The sequence below is a fragment of the Silene latifolia genome, chromosome 2, assembly GCF_048544455.1.
Source record: "Silene latifolia isolate original U9 population chromosome 2, ASM4854445v1, whole genome shotgun sequence".
In the NCBI taxonomy this organism is placed as follows: Eukaryota; Viridiplantae; Streptophyta; class Magnoliopsida; order Caryophyllales; family Caryophyllaceae; genus Silene; species Silene latifolia.
Genome location: NC_133527.1, coordinates 198,669,443 through 198,689,145, shown reverse-complemented (window position 1 = coordinate 198,689,145; position 19,703 = coordinate 198,669,443). Strand labels below are relative to the sequence as shown.

Here is a 19,703-nt window from a genome sequence, read left to right as displayed (position 1 = left end):
GAGCTCCCACTGTCAACCAGGATGCTCAGAGTTATCTTCCCCACCAGTCCAGGTATCCTCATTGTTTGACAATTATTGTGACCTGCCAGAGCATACACAGAAATCTGAGCAAACTCACCCTGCTCCTTATCTTCTTCAGGCTCCTCTCCTACTCTTATCTCCTTATCTATCTCCTCTGCCTCCAAGACATACAACTGTCTTTTACTCTGACACACATGCTGGGGAGTAAACTTATCTCCACATTTAAAGCATAATCCTTTTGCCTTCCTCTCTTCAAACTCAGCATCAGCGTTTCTGTACTTAGGAACATTTATGGAAACTTTTTGTGGTAATTTTTGTGGTGAGAATGGCTTAGTTGAACTGCCTTGAGGGTTGTCCTGTAAGGGTTTATTTGTGTAAGGTTTTTGGAATGGTGGTTTTGTGTAAGGAGAAGAAGTTGGGTTAGTCTTGTAGCTGGTTTTTGTTTTAGGTCCAAGAGTTATGTCATAGGGTCTTCATAGGTATCCCCAAACCTAGCTTTAATGGCTAATGAATACTCCCCCCATCCCAAGGGTATGATAGGGGTCCTATTCTTGGTGAAAGCTTGGTGCCATGCTAAGGCCTTAGACTCTAAATGAACAGATGCAATGGTTACTTTCATAATCTCATCAACTGTATCCACTGTGAAATACTGCTCACATTTGAACAGCCAACTATCAACATCATTACCATTAAAATAAGGGAATTTTATCTTAGGTTTATTCATGGTATTAAAGTGAGAGGAATTACCACTACCAGTTCCTCCCTTTTCTAGTGCCAAGGTAGCAACTTGTTGAGAAAGTGCAGCAATCTGCTCCTTTAGTTGTTGCATCTCAGACTTCTCTCCTTCTGAATTAGGCATCCTTCTTCTTCTATTTCTTGGTTTAGCAATTTTTTTGTTTTTTGATGGTGAGACGTAAAGAAAGGAGTAATAAAGTTTTTGATTTTCTGGAATTTTTTTTTTTTTTTGTATGGGTGAGGCCAAGGATTGATAGCTCTGATGACCAAATGATAAGGTTTAAACAATGAAAATAACAAATGAAAGGGAGTAACTTGGATAAGCAATTAGCTGTTCAATTAATATAATTGATAGGCTAATTATAAGTTAAAAACTGCAGCAAAATATTATTGCCTGGGTTCTTAACATGGAGTCTCTAGGACAATTTTCTGATTAATTCATTCATGAGAAAAGAGCATTACATTCAGTTCTTAAATAGACTAGTTGCCTTGGGGATTAAGCTAAAAGAGTCGTTGCAAATTATTAGCTGGAAATGAGAAATGATCACATGCTCCTTGTACTATTGGTGACTCAGCTTAGTACTATTCTCCTGATCCTATGTGCAGCTGATAACGGCTATCATCAGAGCTGGCAGTGAGTGGAACCTTCCCTTTGGTGGGCTGCTGATGATTAGTTGTGGGCTCCTTGGAAATTGGGCCATATCTCCCAACCTCTGCAACTTTCTCTCCTGGTACCACTGTTAGTGTTTCATCATCAGAATTCCTTCCTGGACTGTTGTTGCCCCTTGCTATATTGCCTAGTAGCATGGTCACCACTGCTCCATTCGTATCAGTGCTAGTATAGCAAAAGACGAGCTCGGATTTGAGAAATGCATCTACTTTTACAAGTCGTTCTCGCTTATCGTTGTTATTCAGTGGGAATGAACGCAAGGAAAGGGGATTTATGCTTTCAACAACGTCTGCTTCTGCGGACATTAGATACCAGTCTGATCATTATGTAGCTCAATAGGATGGCGGCTGCTATTCTTGAGATTCAATTTCGAAATAAAAACTGAGAAAAAAAAATCATAATTTATGTTTATGAGTTTAGAAAAATAATGTTTTTTTAGAACGATCGTCTTTACGATAACTATTACTCCCTCCGTCCCGGTCACTTGTTGTCCTTTGGTTTTGGTACAAAGACCAAGGAAAGGGGATGTGGTCAATTACTAAATGACAAGTGGAATAAATTGAGTGTGAATGATCAAATTACTCCTTAAGTTCATTCTTAAAATAGAAATGACAATAATTGACTGAGACGCCCTAAAATGGAAAAGGACAACAAATGACCGGGACAGAGGGAGTATTTAAAAATTCTTGAGTTGACCGAATGGGTTGAGACGGTCAGGGGTTATTTCGGGTTCGGGCCGAAAAGTTGCGGGCCGTTATTTTGAGACTCGACTCTTGAAAAAACGGGTTGGGCGGATAACAATGTTACGTACCTAACTATAAACACGTATTACCATGCATATTTTCCGATTAATTTATAGAATAAGACGTACTCACATAGTCACATACTCCTTGCTATGGTCGATGGCTGGGTCGGGCTGGGCTTGGTTAGGCCGATCAAGAACTAGCGTGGGGGCGAAGGCGGGTCAACATGGGCCATGCCGGGCCTAATGGATGTCGACCTGGAACCGACCGATCCGGGTCTAGGGCGGGCCTAGTCACCTGTTCAGCATTATTTTCAAATAATATCAAATCGGCAGGCCGGGTTGGATTTGTTCACCAGTCAGAGGTAAATTTTATCTCATAAATCAAACGAAGGATCCCCTCAAAAGATACATGAAGATAGGACGAGTCGAATTGTCAGATGCTGTTTTGAGATCCCTAGTTTATAAGAAAATTATTTTTCTTTGGTTTCCATTAGATTTGTTTTCGATTATAATTATTCTTTATAAGTGCCGTATGAGGTTCTATTAATAAATTGTTCTTTTCTCTCACAACACCCGACCCTAGTTTTGACAATCGGGCCAGGCAAGGGGCAGGCCGAGTCCGGAGGGCCAGGTCGTCCCTAATGTTTGACCAGGGCTACTCCTTAGAGGAAGGCTAGTTTGCATTTGACTTCACGAATTAATCCATCTACTGCAATAACTCGCAATCACCTTATCAGTGCACTACGCCCCAACCTAATTATCTAAACATACTTTGATGGACAATTTGGATTTTGGAAGAATTTGTAAACCATAATCATAGCCTTGAACAAACCCCATCATAGCCTTTCTTTTTACTACGAACAGATCATAGTAGAAAGTTTCACATTTGCGGAGTGCACACCAACTGTTCGACGAAATTCCTCAGTGAAGATGATGCCCGATTGTAAGAAATCTAAACATGGGCAGTTAAATCCTGTGGATAGATTATCGGATTTACCCGATTTTATCATGCATCATATCATTTCTTTTCTGGATTTTAAAGAGGCTTGTAGAACTTGCATTTTGTCGAGACGATGGACTCGTATTTCAGATACGAACCCGGTCCTATTGGTTACTCGTCCTCGTCGTAATGTTTCTGATGGAAATACTGCATCTTTAGAATATATAGAAACTAGAATGCAGAGATACTCTAAGGAAAACTTGCGTATAAAGAAGCTCAGAATTGAGTTTAGCATTGATGTCGAGTTCGCTTGCAAAGTTGATGAGTGGCTTGAGATAGCCGTGCGTAGTAAAGTTGAGAATCTTGTTCTTGAAAATCATTTCAATGATGTCTACCAATTAACGGACATTTTGCTCTCTGCAAAATCTTTAAGAACTCTTGATTGTACTGGAGTCGAGCTTCCTTACTACAAAGCCATGAATCTTGCATCTCTGGAATCTTTGTTTTTATTTGAGGTCACTGTAGAGGAGCGTATGCTAAATCAGATTACTAGTTTGTGCTTGTCATTGAAACATTTGGGGCTCTCATGTTGCTCTGGCTGCAAAAATATTGTCATTCCCCGCTCTAGTACACTGGAAACACTCTACTTAACTGAGAGTCTACCTTTTGGTGGGACTGTAATTCTCGAGACCACGAGTCTTGAGTATTTTGAGTACATAGGCGGCAATGATTACGATGATCATTGGCCAGTTATTTCAAAACCTAGTTTTTTGAGGAATTTAAGGAAACTAGAAATCTCTTATGTCAGCATTGCAGATGAGGTTCTTAGCAAGCTTCTATCTGAACTCACCTTATTAGAGGTTTTGATGCTTCGCACCTGTCGCTTAATGAGTACTATCAGGATATCAAGTAGTCGGCTAAGAGAAATTCGCTTTATCTATTTGGGCAATTTGTTAGATGTTTTGATCAATGCTCCAAGGTTAAAAATGTTCAAGTATAAAGGCCAGTTTTACCAGTCCTCGTCTATTGTCATTAATAGTCAAGCCGGTTGTGATATCTCTCTGCATACAACACCTAATAATCTTCAGACCGAAGGATTTGTTAAATTGAAGAAGCTCATATCAGGACTAAGCAGCTGCTATGTTTTGAAAGTTTTGTTGATCGATGATATGCATCAGGTATCATATACTCCGTAATTGTTTAGCATATGAGTGAATTTTTTTTTTCAGTTCTACTGACAAACTCTACAGTATAATTGCTTTGCAGATAAATGAAAGTCATCATCAGTTGTACTGACAAATTCTACGGTTTTGTTCCAGGAGCTCGAATGTGATGATGTCAAATTCAATGAAGAAGAACTCGGGAATATTCAGCTTGGACCTCCTTGTAATGTTAAAGAGCTGAAGCTTACCCTCTCATCATGGATACTCTCGAAATCCTCTTTTTCAGCTTTTCTAGATGGTCTATTCTGGATTTGCCACCCGGAAATAATCTCCTTGCGAGTTTGTATAAGATCCCAACATCTGACACTCGAGGTATGGTCATGAGTTTTCTTTCTCTCATTTTAAGTCAAACTTAGGTTAATTATTACTCCGCAGGTATGCAATTCAAGTTAGCATGTTCATCCTATCAGGCATATAACTCCTGTAAGGTATCCTCCGTATATTAAACAAGACAGAAACATAATAACACAAATCTGAAACTTGAGCAATGAAGCATGCTCTGATGTTACGTTTCCGCTTAGGATGGATTTATATGGATAAAACCTGGTACTTGTGTGCTTCGGAGGACATGGTAAAGGAAATAATGCGGGTTCATGACCACCATATGTGTTGCCACAGCATTCAGTCAACTGTTAGATTGATGAATTTATGATAGAAGTTTCTCATTCATTCAATTAAACTGTTATCCATTTTGACTTGTTGGTTTGTATTGTTCCCCTCTCTTTGTCCTACAAAGTATGTACGAGCCCTTTCACTAGGCAGTAGCGATGCATTAAAAGCTTCCTGTAGACGCGGAGTTTATGCTCAATTTATTCTTCAGTTATCATAAGGTTAAGAAAAAAGGATTGAAAACTGATAAAAACTTAAAAAGGTCATTTCTAAGAGCTACACTGCTCCATCAGCCTATTGGATTGACAGAAGTGGGTGTAACCATTGATGGAAGATTGGAGTTGATTACTACTATTCATGAAATTACTTCCTCCATCCCAATTTTTATTATCTCCTTTCCGGTAAAAATCTATTTTCATGGTATCAGATAGGCCATTCCTATGTTGTGGGCAGCTTTGATAATGCATTCAAGAGTTCACCACTTTTGAAATGTAGGGTAACTCCTTTTACTCTAAATTATTTCTAGGGTTATCAAGCGGAATCTCACAGTGACGGTCCACATTCAAATCCGACACAAATTACCTTCTGATGTGACGGCTGTGAGCCTGTGATCTTATGGGGCTAACCATGGGATTATATTTTGGTTCTGTTGTTGATCTATGATTTCTGTTATGTTTTGTATTTTTATTTCAGTAGGGTTGGATGCTCTTAAATGGCGACCCTAATCTTGATTTGTATTGTAGTTTATGGGGCTCTACGCCTCTACTCGCTGTAGGTCCAGAACATCGCCCTTTTGAAAAAAAAATTGCATTATATAATGGCTTCGTGGTCGTTGGATGAATCGTAGCTGCCTGATATCAGCTGTAATGATTTGCAGGCAACCATGTTTAAAACCATGGGTCTGGCTATTCATGAAATTATTTGGCACCTACGGATCAGCAAAGAAAATCCGTGCTAACTGTATATGCATGACAATGGATTGTGTAAAACCAACTACCTAGAGTCTTCCAGATTCAAATATTTCCCATAAGTTACATATTTTAGTCGATCTCTCATCACAAGTTCATTGGTGATTTTGCAGTCTCTGATAAGTAAACTGGAAGATATGGCAAGATGTCGGAGACATCCTTTGAAACGTGTTGAAGTTGGAGGCACTAATTGCTCTAAATTACTCTATTCAAGGAAGCTCGATGTAAAGTTGAAATTGTTTTGGTGAAGAATTGGAGTCTCGCTGCCTTGATGGTGTTGCAAGCATCATAATTCATAGCTGAACACCTGAGCCTGCAATATGCCTTTGCAGCAGCCTGCACATGAAGCATTTTGCTAGATTTCTCTTGTTTTTGTTGCTGGAATGAGCTAACTTCTACCATTGAAATAACGCAATACTACGGTTTTCAACACGGTTCTTTGGAGTCTTCACTTTCCGGGTTTTCTTTCTTCTTCTAATTTGTTATTGATCGAAAATTAAAGCTACAAGTTTTTGTAGTACCTCTTGTTCTTATTTTGTATGTTAAAAACTTCACTATTTTTTTTTTGTTTATTGGGATTTTTCCCTTTTTATATAAATTGGTTCTACTGATTTTTAGTTCTATTGTGATTTAACCCCTTTATATGTCTGCTGTCAAGAAAAAAAAACCTTTATATGTCAATTATGTCGGTTAATATTAAAGGCGAAAATATCTGCTAGATAGAATATCATAGCAGGCAAGACAATCGTGGTGAAGGCTCGAAAAATAAATCTTGTCAGAATCTAGTTCGTAAAACCTTAAGCTCTGTTTGGTAAAACTAACTGAAAAGATAGCTGAAAGTTGAAAAGATAGCTGGCTGAAACTTGAAAAGATAGCTGAAAACTGAAAAGTTAATTGAAACCTGAAAAGGTAACTGATAAGGTAGCTGAAAATTAGGAACGGTAAGGTAGCTGATTATATAAAAAAAATGTTTGACAAACTAACTGAAAAAGTAACTGATTTTGATGAAATGACGTAAAAAGATATGATAATTATTTAATAGTATAAATTTAAGGGGTAAAAACGGAAAATTAAATCAAATCAGGTAACTGAAATCTCGTAGCATTTCATTTCAGGTAGCTTATTTGATTAAATAAGTTACTTACCAAACGCTTACAAAAAAATAAGGTACCTAAAATTTTGGTCAAATAAGCTACTTTGACTAAATCAGGTTCCTGAAATGTCTTGCCAAACGGAACCTCCATGCTCCTAAGACGGATAAGAGGTTTCCGTTAATTTCTTGATACTTTATAGCGTACTTGCTATTGAGGTACACATAGTGGATGCTCCTTCTCTCTTTACTTGCAGTGAGAGATGTCTAACTGTTTTACTTGTAATGAACCGGTTACTCTAGTTAGACATCTCGATCCTTCGATGCACAACATCTCTAGGAGTGGGCAAGAATGGGAGAGGTAATCAACGAATTCATCTGTGACATTGACGTATCTAAGACAAAGAGACGTTAGAAAAGACTTAAAGCCGGTGAACTTAGGTGGCAGAGCAAGAGAGTCGACACTGTCGATCCAAACTGATGAAAAATTGAGCTCAAGGCTTTTAACTTGTTTATCGAGTGCAAAAGCCGCCCACTCATCGACATAATCTTGCCAACTTTGGTCCAAATCAAAAGTGATTCGGAGTTCATCTATAGTTGTCCCCAAATGCTTTCCGAGTACACGATCAACCCTCCTTACAAACTCGGCTCTTACTTCATCAATTGCTTTCCCACTTTTCCCAATCTTTTTCATAGCTTGGTGATCTTTGAAGATCAAGAACGGAACATATCGCCTTATGAATTCACATCGCCGGGAAACAAGACTAAATCTTGCAACTTCTTTCTTTGTTAAAGAAGAAATTATTGACAACAAAATTTCTTCAGGCAGCTCACTGAAACGATCATCTGGCTGAACTTCGCCCTAAAAACTTCACAAAAATCAGAGCAGAGCAAGGAAACAGGAAGTTATGTAGCGATTTTTTTTTCTTAAATGGCGTTCTAAGCCAAAGTATTTTTTTATTGGTATTTGTGTTGTAGCTTCTGGATATTCCAAGTAGCGAGATGTTGTGAAATAAAAAAAAATACTACCCGCTATTTCATATGTCGAGAGGTTGGGAAATCTGGAAAAAAAAAATTAAGGGGGTGTTTGGTTGAGAGGTTTGGAATGGAATGGAATGGATTCTACCCATTCTAGTGTTTGGTTGGGGTATTTTGGAATGGAGTTAGAATCTTGATGGATTCTCATTCCACCCCAACCCCTTGGAATCCCATATCCACCTCCTCCCTATGAATTCAAACTCCATTCCTTCATGTTTATTTTTCTAATGAACCAAACATGTTTTGAAATGTATGGAATTAGAACCCCATACTCCCATGGTTTCTCATTCCAATTCATTCCATTCCTAAGTAGTGAACCAAACGACCCCTAAAAGTGATGACGTGGACCCATTCCGTGTAAATAGTTTGGAATGAGGCCCATTTTTGGAAATAATTCTTATGTAGCAAGTGCCAAACATCAGCGGAAGCCAAGAGATGAAAACAATACCTTGTTGTGGCATGATTTAAGAGGAGGCAACGATTTTGTCGCCATAACTTAATTACTCGCAGGACGCAACTGCACAAGAACTAGAAGAAACAAATTTATTTACGAGATTGAATTAACTAAACATGAATGAATACGGCTTCAGGGGTAGCGTATGTGGTGTCGTGAACATAAGTTTTGTACAATAATTCTGATACCAAAGACGAGGAAAGGTTCAGCGGAATCAATACGGGTTGCCACATAGTACTAACTACTAGATGGCTCAATATTCAGAAGGATATACAAAAAGTAGTTCAAACTACATAAGTTCTGAACTGAAAACGCAGATAAATATAATTCTTGTATAAAACCGTCTCAAGCCGACATATCATGTCGGATATAAAAATCAACTGATGAATAAGAAGAGACCAAGGACATACCTGTGAATTCTGAAGTATACCATGTACATATGTAGGGCGTATGTTGTTATTTTTTTGTTTCTTTCTTGGGAAAAACCCTTCTTTTTTTATTTGCAAAGTTTTGTCTAAGAATATGTATTTTACCATATATTTTGGTCATATGAGATAACGAAATATTGTGAGAATCCTTGAGATGTTCTAATACTAGAATAAATTAACAAAAATTCTATATATATATATTTCACCTAGTGATCCAACATGTATAGAGCAATTAAGTCACTCAAGTTACTGAGACACCGTCTCTTTCGTACCTCACTATGTATCATTTATATTCCTTTTATTTTTAATCGTAACTCTTTCATTTGGTTCATGTCATCAAGATAAACGTGCCTATTTTAATAGTCTCTGACCATTTTTGTCAATATGCCAGTTTAGATTATTTTTGGAACCCTTATTACTCAAAATTGTAAATTTGTCTCTTAGTAAAACCGTCTCTCAGAAGCCCTACATCAAGAACGCCCCTTAAAAAAAAGTGCATTTTATTCCAATAAAAACTAAGATCATGTAACAAAGTTGCTGATAAAAAATAATCTGGCATAGCCAAGTAAACTTAATGGTGGCCATCCATTACCTGGTTCAAATCACAAGCTTCAAAACCGGTCCTCTCGTATAACTGTTTAAAACAAACATACATGATATATCTCTCTTTAATAACAAATGAATAAATAAGCTTGATTCCAGAAGACGATCAAATATCCTCAAGAAGTCAACATACATCAATATTCTAGATCTAATCAAAAGTGGAAACTCCATTGGAATCGGATAAGTCGATATCTAAACAATGTTCGAGAAGTTTGAACTTTTCTAGTTTATATAGTAAGAAAGACTGTACACATTTATAAAAATAAATAAATATAAAGCTACAATCTTCTTGTATACAACCAGTAAAATGACAAACTAGAAAGAAGCAAAACCCGAAAGAAAGCGGAAAAAACAAGTATAAATCACAAAAGGGGTTCAGAGAGCTCCATTTCATTAGAGTTCTGCTGTTCTGGTGGCTCTATTTGTCGCTGATGGCCAACAAAATCTATCCCAAGCCACTCCCAAGGCCAGCACGCATATCGAGGCCGGGAACGAGTCATACCATCAGCTCGTTTATCTAAACTTTCGAGCTGATGAGTCAGCTCTTCGACTCTATCCCTTAACCTTGTGGCTCGAATGTCTGCTAACCTTAATGATTTTTCAGCTGCCTCTCTTGCAGCCATTGCTGCTGCTGCTGTTTCCTCTTTAAATTTGAGTTTTTTCGAGGATTCTACCATTGCTTTTTTTGCCTCCTCAACTTCTTGCTTGAGGGAAGAGATCTACCATCATAGATAGAAAGCCATTGTTACTTTATGCAAATAAAAAATCGACTGATAACATTGCATCTCATAAGCGCCTCGACTGACTACTTTATCAAAGCATAATAGTGCAAAAGTACAGACAGTTTAGCGAAACAATTTGCATGATCTCATTATATTACAAAGCCAATAAAAGATGTCATGTCACTAAGTGAGATGTTTAAGAAAGGAAAGTGACATACTCTACATCCATAATGTCAAAATGCACAGCTACATTTGTGGATCTCGAAAATAGACATTAAACACGACATAATACTAGTATTTGTGTATCAATTGCATTGAATCTACTGTGCACAACAAGTCAAAGATGTTTACCCACTGTTCTAGAGGATGGGGATTGTATAACGTAATTTATTTGGTCTAGGTTACGGACTTGTGGCCACCTAAAGATGGGGAGAAAAAGAATTGAACATCAATTCTTAGTGGACTCATTGAAGCTAGTGAGTTTACGCATTTTAAATTTTAAATCTGTGTCTGAAAAATGGATGAAGGTGACCTGAAGCAAGAGTAAATTCTAATCAGAGTCAATTACTAAGAGCTCAAATGCTAAATACACTAGCTACGTTCAGAAAAGCCCAAGTCTCCAGGATCAAGCATTCGGGGATGGCTAAGCATACAGATACAGACATAACTTCAAACATCAACTACTTCATCTCCCCTCACAGAGAACCAAGATCTCCTATTTGACGATAAGATACACCAAAAAAAATGTTTCTATTTCTAAAACACAAGAAAACACGGGTGCAGTTGAATATTCAGATGATTGACATAATGTCCGGAATGAGCAGCAACATGCAATCTATTTTTCCACGAGGTACAACGTCATCGGGATAAAGGATGATATTGAGTAGCAAAGATACCTGAGCGATAAATTCCTGCTCAACAGCACTTCCGGCTGCAGCTTCTTGTTCTGCTGCCCCTTTCCATCTAGTAATTTCCTCTTCAGCAGCAGCAATATCCATCATAAGCCCTTGAATCTAAAGCAAGAATGAAAGACTATATTAAAGATACTGGCTTGATCAGCTAATAAATAATACTGATTTTCAAGCAGCAGCTACAACCACCATTAGCTCTTTTGTCGAAAGCAAGAATCCATGTTAATAAAATAACAAAGAATTAACACATTAATTGATCGAGAAATTAAAGCTGCCTTGAGTTTTGGTCAGCTTATAGCAGCCGGCCTTAAATCCTTGAAATGTAAATCGGAAAAGCTAACAAGTGAGGCTGTAAAAAAGCATAAAAGTCACCTCTTCATTCGCTTGCCGTTCCTTCAGTTCAAGTTCCTCTATACGGTGCTTTCTCTGGTTGAGCTCCTTGGCTTGAGACTCCAAACGATCTTTAAGTAAACTCGACTCTGCCCTTAACTCAAGAACGAACCAAATCAAATAAACCACAATTTAGTTATTTGTATTTGTAAGCCATATACAGTACCTTCAGACAGCATCTGAACAAAAGCTCCTTAGAGCAACAGTAACAATGGGTCTGCTTCCTAGTCTAAACAAAGACCAAAGGACAGCCGCGAAAAAGGAGGGCGGGGGGCAGCAAGCAATTTACAAGGCCCCAAAAAATTTTATGCTCCATTCAGGGATATGAAAAATGATGCTGGACAGTATGTTTCCTTGTTGGGCATGACCGTTCAACCCAAAGATGAGGAAGAGGGCCACTGATCTATTTTGTATTACAAGCAGTGTTAGCAAAGGCATGCTTGAAGCACATAAGGGTGAGGCACAACATTAGTTTTTAAGGCTCTTGGCAAGACGCTTTCATTGAGGTGCAGCTGAAATGCCCTATATGGCTATATGCCGTAACACAATTTTGCGATTATAAGGTAATTTTCATGCTAGGTATCTATGAGAAGGAAGAAATCATTAAACCCACACCACCTAATCCTTCCAGGGAGTAAGAGACATGAAACAAAGAAGATGCCATATGTATAAGGAACCACATTTATATCCACAACATGTATTAACATATAGCAATACCGACATTTAAACAACTTAAGAATGTACCTTAGCTCCTCCACTGAATGCTGAAGCTCGATTATCTGAAGTTGTGCATCTTTGATAATGTCCTCCAAGGCACCAGCCTGCACATAAATTCTATAATGAACCCGCCGAGAAAACAGAAAGAAAACTAAAACGGATATTAACTATGTCAAAACAGTTTACCAGAGCATATATCTCATCATCCTTAGTCTCTTGGGTGCCTTCTTCACTTTGTGATGCATCATATTTTCCATCCTCAAAAAAGGCACCAAACTTAAACTCGATTCCTGCTTCTCTTAAGCCATTTTCCGCTACTTGGAAAACAGCATTTGTTTTAGAACCTGGGTTTGAGGTTAATCGCTTCGATAAGGCACTTCTAAGCAATACCCCCACATGTTCCTTCTCTCTGAACAATCGAGCAACAGTTTCATTCAAGCTTTTCACAGCTCGACTTTTCTCCTCCACCACATCTTTAGTCTTGTCACTAACAATCCTACTTAATTCAAATATTGATTCCAACCCAGCCAATGCCGCTCGTATATTCTCCTCCAACCCTGTCTCTTGAGGAAGAAACAAAGACTCGGCAAAGTCCGCCTGATCCCCGTTACTAACATCCACAATTCTTATCAAACTATACAAATGATCATGAATCCTTGACACGAAACTCAACTGTTCAACAACCAAAGGTCTTTGATCCTCCATTTTCATTTCCAATTCCCTAACCCTACTCTCGTAATCATCCACCATCTTCCTCAACTCATCCCTCTCATTCTCCACCTCAACAATTCTCTCCACCATACCATCCTCAATCTCTCCAATCTTCCCATCCTTCTCAACAACACACTTCTCCAACTCCTCAATTCTACCACTCTTCTCCGCCACCTCCTCTCTCAACCTACCAATACTCGCCTCAAGCTCAGAAACCTCAATAGCAATCTCATAATTCCTCTGCTCAACCAATTCTCTCGCCTCATTCCTCCCCTTATTAGCCACCTCAATTGCCTTAACCACCTCCTCAACAATCTCATTCGTCCTCTTGATCACCCCATACGCCACTGCAGCCAATCCCGTGTACTTTTGCGACCTAGGCAACCCCGTCCCTGTAAAATTCTTAACATGATTCACTTTCCCTGATATTTTCTCAATCCCTGTCACTAACATCTTAGCAGCAGTCTCAATTTCCGCCCTCGCCCCCTCCTTCCCCTTCTCCACCTCCTCCAACCTATCCAAAACCTCGTCTTTCGCCTTATTCACCTCGGCCAACTCACTCCTCAACCTCTCATTATCCTTCAAAGCTTCCTCCTTCTCTCTAACCGCCTCATCTCGCTGCCTCCCATTCTCATCTCGCTTCTTAATCGCCTCATGAGTTAACGTCTTGAGACGATTAAACGAATTCTGAAATTCCGTCCTCGCCCCCTCCGCCTCCACTCTCGCCTTCTTCTCGCGATCGAATTCCGCAAGCAATTCGCGGAATTTCTCCGCAGAAACGAAATCGGACGAGGATGATTCCGATAACTTAATCGGATTCTCATCTTCTTCTACATCGCTTAAAACGACGTCGGATTCATCCACTCCGACGTCGTTCGACATGATCAAGATTCAACAACAACAATTGAACTAACGTAGTATGCTTAAGGTCTAGATTAATGCATGTAATTGCAGAATTGGGGAAATTAATTAGAATAACAAATTAAATTAGGGTAATAAAACCCTAGAATTTGGGGGAAATTGAAGTAATTGGTGAGATCATACCTTAAGAGCTAAAGAGAGGAGAGACGACAATGTTACCAACAACATCAGGCAACTGCCAGTCCACCACACCTCGGTTTTTCTATTTACTCTCTTTAACTTTTTTTTTTTTTTTTTTTTTTTTTTTTTGTAACTTTAATTAAGTCTCGATATTTTTACCTATTGGTTATGTGAAATATTCCCGATTCTTAATTTGAGGGCTTTTTTTTATTCACTTTTTAAAAGACCGCCTTATATCAGAAATTACATACTTCCTCCATTCAACTCCACTCTACCTATTTCATTTTTGTACACTATTCACGAGTGAGTATTCAATTTCAATTTTCTCTCGATACGTAACTGGAAATATATTCATGTGGGATCTTGTTTGATTCGTCTTTACGAGTACATTAGAAATATATAACTTTTATAATTTTTTCAAATACGTAGCTAACGATATTTAGCGCGTAAAACACGTATTGACAAACGTGAAAAAAGAAAGTGGTAGAGTGGAGTTGAATGGAGGAAGTATAACTATATAAGTGTTTATTGGAGATATTTTTACCTTGTTTAATTTTTGTGTGCCATAGTGAAGTTGAGATTCATGTATGTAAAAGGAAACCAATTACGATTACGATACAAAGTTTACCGTTTATGTGAATCTTAAAATTTTTGACGATTTTTTTATAGAACATAGATAATTATTGTAGATAGGGATAGATTTTAGTTAAAGACTTTTTATTTGCATTCATCTCTTTCCGCAACTGCGTGTATATGACTATATGAGTATAGTTTTTTTCATGCTACCATAACAAATCTCATGCGATGTTATTACTTGATTAAATTGTGATATTCTAATTTATAAATTTTTGATTTTTCATTTAGTTTAGTAAAAAAAAAAGTTAAGAACAATAATGAGCCATAATTTGTTTTTTTCTAATGAGCACAACTATGTTAAAAGTAAATGGGTTGCTTGGTTGTTCTCTCAAATTATGAGAAGTTCAATTGGTTAAATGTGATATTGGCTCTATTTGGCAAACAGCAGAAGCAGATTCATGATAGCGGATAACGTTAGCAGAATACGGTTAGCAGATTTCAATAGTACGTTTGACTATTAAACAAAACAGCAGAATTGAAAAAAGGGTGTTTGGTAAATAGAAGATTTTAAGATAATTAGAATGATTTCATGAATGAAGTGAATATGCTAATGCAATATGTTGCTATTAGCAGCATATTCAAAAATAGTAGATTCTGACCAATATGCTATCAGAATACGCCGTTTACCAAACACATGAAAATAGTAGATTGTTTGGTCAAACTACTAATTAGGCCGGAATCTACTAATTTTGTTCAATATGTTGTTTACTCAACAGGGCCATTGTTTGTTTGCCCATTTTATTGGAATTAGACTTTCTCAAAATACTATGATTCCTCCATAATGCAGGAAGTCAGTTACCTAACCTCCCCTTCATAAATGCAACTTTCCACATTACTCATTTATCTCATGGCAACCAAACAACAATTTTGCAATTCTCGTATTACAAATTCATATGAATTTAACTTCCTTGGAGGCTTGGAACTTTAACTTCCCATAGTGAACCAAACTAAGGATGATAATGGGTCGGATTGGATCAGGTTTTGCAAGATCCAAACCCGATCCACTTACTTATTGGATCACATATCCATATTCATATCCGATCCATATCCAAAATTTTAAAATCCATACCCGATCATTATACTCCTTTTAAACCCATACCCGCTCCAAATCCATACCTAATCCACCATATAATCCAAAACACAATCCGAAACTTGATTTGACTACATAAAAAATTAATCTTATATAATAAAATTGAAATTTCAAGTTTAATAAAGCCTAAATTTTCAAAAATATCCGATTGGATCGATTTCGGGTATGAATGGATATGGTTTTCTAATAGTGGATATGGATATGAGTTTTTAAATAGCGGATCGGGGATGGGTTTTTAAATGGTGGGTTTAGATCGAAATTTTCCTTCAGTTCGATTCGGGTTTCTGTTCGGTTTGGGCTATAATTGTCATCCCTAAACCAAACAACCCCAATATCCCTGGACTTATCCGAATTTTCTAAACTAATACTCCCTCCGTACCACACCAATGGTAACATGATAAAAAATGATATATTTAAGAAAAGAAGGTAAAGTAGGAGCAAAGATGGAAAGTAAAATGAATATAATGGATTAAATTTTTGGGTTGGTGAGTGGGCTACAAGTGGTCATTGTGTAAATATAAGGAGAATATAAGGGTATTATTGTAAAAAAACGGCCCATTTATAGAATATTACCATTGGTGTGGTACGGCCGTATTAGATAAGTGTAACCATTGATCTGGTACGGAGGGGGTAAATATGATGTATTATTTTGCCATCATATTGTCATTCATGAGTCGAAAATAAATCTCTTTTTTAAGAATAGAGTCAACTTGTTACCTAACAAACCGAGGATGTAGCAAATTAATTCCATAACTTATGAACTATGTGCAAAACAGCCTCCTAACTTTCACTTGTAGCAAATTAGCCCCATAACTTTCCAAAAATGTGCAATTAAGCACAAATCAAGTTTCTTTACCATTTTTTTTAACAAAAACCTATTTTTTTTCTATTATAAAAGCTATTATAAATATATTTCTTAAATAATTAAATATAATATTTACATATTCAACGAAAAATGCGAACCAGTTTTAATATAAACAAAAATTTGGTCATGTAAATTTTAATCGTAACATAATTAACAATTCTAATATTAGAAACTTTTTTCACCGAAATAATTTTTTTTTAAAAAAAATTGAACATGTTTTTTAATAAACAATAATTTTAGGATTAAAATCTAATCAATAATTTTGATTTTCAATAATAGTAAAATATTTAATTAGCAAATTTTACTCTTAAAAATTAGATATGTGGTTGATTGCACATTAAGAGAAACTTGTGGGGTTGATTTGCTACATTTATAAGTTAAGTGACTTAATTGCACATAGTATCAAACTTATGGGGGTAATTTGTTATATTTCCCCTTAAACGACTATGCTACTTTATCTCAAATTTAAAGTATAGCCCTATGTTAAACCGATGCTCAAGCCCAAACGTTAGACTATAGATAAATCAAATCCAGTTAGTCTTTCTTAAGATGACTAACAAATATAACCGTATTAAAAGTGAAACAGGTCAAATAAAACCGCGTTTATATAAAAAGGGTAAGCTTTTTGTTAATATCAAGATATTTTATTTTGCTCTTATCCTCAATATTCATCATTTACTATACTTAAGGGGTATAATTCGTATAAGTGAGAATAACTAGAAAGTTAAAAGATACAAGTGGGCTTTCCTGAAAATAAGGATACAAATATGATTAGCACATATCAAACTATCAAAGCAGTAAGTGGATTATACATCTGATGTAGTACATCAGATGGTATAGTTTTTGAGCATTACGATAAAGTTTTTGAGTTTTAATCTAAATTTTTTGAGTTTTATTTTGAAGTTTTTGAGTTTATTTACTTAAACTTTAATCTCAAAAAATTACATTATAACTCAAAAAAGTTACATATAAGCTCAAAAAAATTTGATTTTTGACATCATAAACCTAAAATGTAATTTATAAACTCTATAGTACTCGAAAAAAATACACAAAAACTCAAAAAGTCATTAAGTATGATGTAGTACATCCGATGTACAATCCTTTTTCTCCTATCAAAGGGGCATAAGTGGAAATTTTCCACAGGAATTTGTGAAATCAAAATGTAACATATATTGGACCATGGGCTTATATATTGGACTATTGGCTTAGATTTCACTATTAAGAATCATATAGATTGGCCCAAATGATTGTGTTTTAACTATTGCACTACGAATCTACGATTGCTGAAATGCAATACTCAAGTAACTGATTATCCACAAATTATTGTCAAGGGACGAAAATATCCGTCTTAAACTTAAAACGGATCATATAAGATGGATAAGACAAAAACACATATCTAGAAATTAGACAAAAAACATGTCCCACCCATATAAATGGGGATGATATTTGACCATTTTAATCTTAAAAGAAGTATATCCGTTTTAAAAGAGATTAATAGTCGATTCGATTATATAGTTTATACTCATAATTACTAGGCTATCTGTCGCATATTGGCATCTAACAATGAAAACGACACACACTATAACGTGAAATTTCCAGTCAATTTCCCAACACCTTACGACAAGTATTGCATTAGCATTTAGTAGGAGTAGTACATAGCACTTGCAAAAAGTTCAAGTCTTGTCAAAAGTTACCGACTTACTCTTCCATTGCAGTTAGTCTGGCTGAAGATGGGTCGGAGTAAGTGACGGGTAATGCCACTCACAAAATGGATAGGGGGGACAAGGTGGGGGCACCCCATGTGCTTCCCTCTCTCCTCTATTTGGGTCATTTGTGAGAAAAAATTGTATCCGTCACTCTAAAGTAACGGATACGTGCCGTCTTTAATGAGATTTTGTGCTGGTTATCTCACTTTAAGTTGGTGGGTAGACCTACAACTTTTTTTTTTTTTTTTTTTTTTTTTTTTTTTTTTTTTTTTTTTTTTTTTGCATATTCTATATCTCAATCATTAAATAATACTCATGGATTAACTTTATATATTTATCAACGGAAATTAAAACACGTAGAATTTAGTAGATGGTGGTTAATTAATTACTAAGTGTTAAATTGTGTCATTTTATACTACTGATAATATTGAAGTAGTGTGGAAATTAAAACACGTAGAATTTAGTGTGTGTTTGGCCTGATTTTTAAAAGTGTTTTTGGCCTTAAAAACAGTTTTTGGCCAAACATGTCATTATTTAAAAGCTAAAGCAAAGTTTCTCAAAAGCCAAAAAATTATCTTTTTGCCCATAAAAATAGAAGCAACAATTTTCTACTTCTGTTTTTGAAAAACACTTTTAGGTGGTGTTTGGTTCGCGCGTGGGTATGGGTTTGGAATCAGGAATCATACCGGGTGGTATGGGTTTGGAACTTGATTCCACATACCATGTGTTTGTTTCAATTTTGGGTGGAATGAGACCGAACTTCATGAAAGTTGAAAAAATCTAAAATACAACATTAAAAATATTTATTTTTGATACTAAAAAATCATGAAAATGAAGAGTTAATCAAATAAATGAAAAAAAAAATCATTTAAAATGTTCCATTTAAGGTTTTTTCATGTTTTTTGGTTTTTTTACTTGATACCCATGGGTATCAATCTCATACCCACCTCCCCCTCGGGATTTAAAACCCATACCTCATGGGTTTGAGGTTTGGGTATGAAACCTCTATTTTTGCCAAACAAACACTTGGTATGGGTTTGGCTCATTCCAAACCCATACCTCATACCTTTATGAGTTGAACCAAACACCCCCTTAGAAAATTAAGCTAAAAAAACAAAAACTCATTTTCAACAAATTAGGCCAAACATGCTCTTAGTTTAGGCTCCGTTTGACAAGACATTTCAGGTACCTGATTTGGTCAAAGTAACTTATTTGACCAAAGTTTCAGGTACCTTATTTTTTTGTAAGCGTTTGGCAAGTAGCTTATTTAATCAAATAAGCTACCTGAAATGAAATGCTACCTAGAGTAGCATTTGAGATTTCAGGTACCTGATTTGGTTTGATTTTCCGTTTTTACCCTTTAAATCTATACTATTAAATAATTATCATA

The 19,703-nt window shown here is 36.4% G+C and overlaps 2 protein-coding genes and 1 long non-coding RNA gene across 4 annotated transcripts; 1 reads left to right on the top strand and 2 right to left on the bottom strand.

Annotated features, from left to right (window-relative positions):
* The first annotated feature begins 2,932 nt into the window (after positions 1-2,932).
* LOC141632700 (F-box protein At4g22280-like) lies at positions 2,933-6,532 on the top strand. Its single transcript, XM_074445221.1, has 3 exons — positions 2,933-4,289; positions 4,431-4,646; positions 6,025-6,532. The coding sequence occupies exons 1-3, from the start codon at positions 3,102-3,104 to the stop codon at positions 6,157-6,159; spliced, it is 1,539 nt and encodes a 512-aa protein (XP_074301322.1). The 5' UTR covers positions 2,933-3,101; the 3' UTR covers positions 6,160-6,532.
* A 409-nt stretch (positions 6,533-6,941) lies between these two features.
* On the bottom strand, positions 6,942-9,062 carry LOC141632698 (uncharacterized). The gene is made up of 3 exons (XR_012537816.1): positions 8,904-9,062; positions 8,488-8,567; positions 6,942-7,863 (listed from the first exon to the last, which is right to left on the bottom strand). It is a non-coding gene; the product is annotated as an uncharacterized LOC141632698 (long non-coding RNA).
* Positions 9,063-9,692: 630 nt separating this feature from the next.
* On the bottom strand, positions 9,693-14,241 carry LOC141644377 (uncharacterized). Of its 2 annotated transcripts, none has more exons than XR_012544029.1 (5): positions 12,451-14,086; positions 12,292-12,368; positions 11,530-11,641; positions 10,711-11,259; positions 9,693-10,600 (listed from the first exon to the last, which is right to left on the bottom strand). XR_012544029.1 is itself a non-coding variant. In XM_074453886.1 (5 exons), exons 1-5 carry the CDS (start codon positions 13,855-13,857, stop codon positions 9,887-9,889), a joined length of 2,070 nt encoding a protein of 689 aa, XP_074309987.1. In that variant the 5' UTR covers positions 13,858-14,241; the 3' UTR covers positions 9,693-9,886. The 2 variants fall into 2 exon arrangements, 1 of the variants encoding a protein (XP_074309987.1); XM_074453886.1 differs by having other exon boundaries at positions 9,693-10,243; positions 11,143-11,259; positions 12,451-14,241.
* Positions 14,242-19,703: the final 5,462 nt, after the last annotated feature.

Bases quoted from the DNA above. Each gene is read 5' to 3' on its own strand.
- LOC141632700 (XM_074445221.1), top strand. From the start codon at position 3,102: ATGATGCCCGATTGTAAGAAATCTAAACATGGGCAGTTAAATCCTGTG. The intron at 4,290-4,430 runs GTATCATATACT...GTTTTGTTCCAG, and splicing joins TGATCGATGATATGCATCAG to GAGCTCGAATGTGATGATGT. The intron at 4,647-6,024 runs GTATGGTCATGA...GTGATTTTGCAG, and splicing joins CCCAACATCTGACACTCGAG to TCTCTGATAAGTAAACTGGA.
- LOC141644377 (XM_074453886.1), bottom strand. From the start codon at position 13,857: ATGTCGAACGACGTCGGAGTGGATGAATCCGACGTCGTTTTAAGCGAT. The intron at 11,642-12,291 runs GTACATTCTTAA...TCTTGAGTTAAG, and splicing joins CATTCAGTGGAGGAGCTAAG to GGCAGAGTCGAGTTTACTTA. The intron at 11,260-11,529 runs GTGACTTTTATG...TTCTTGCTTTAG, and splicing joins AACGGCAAGCGAATGAAGAG to ATTCAAGGGCTTATGATGGA.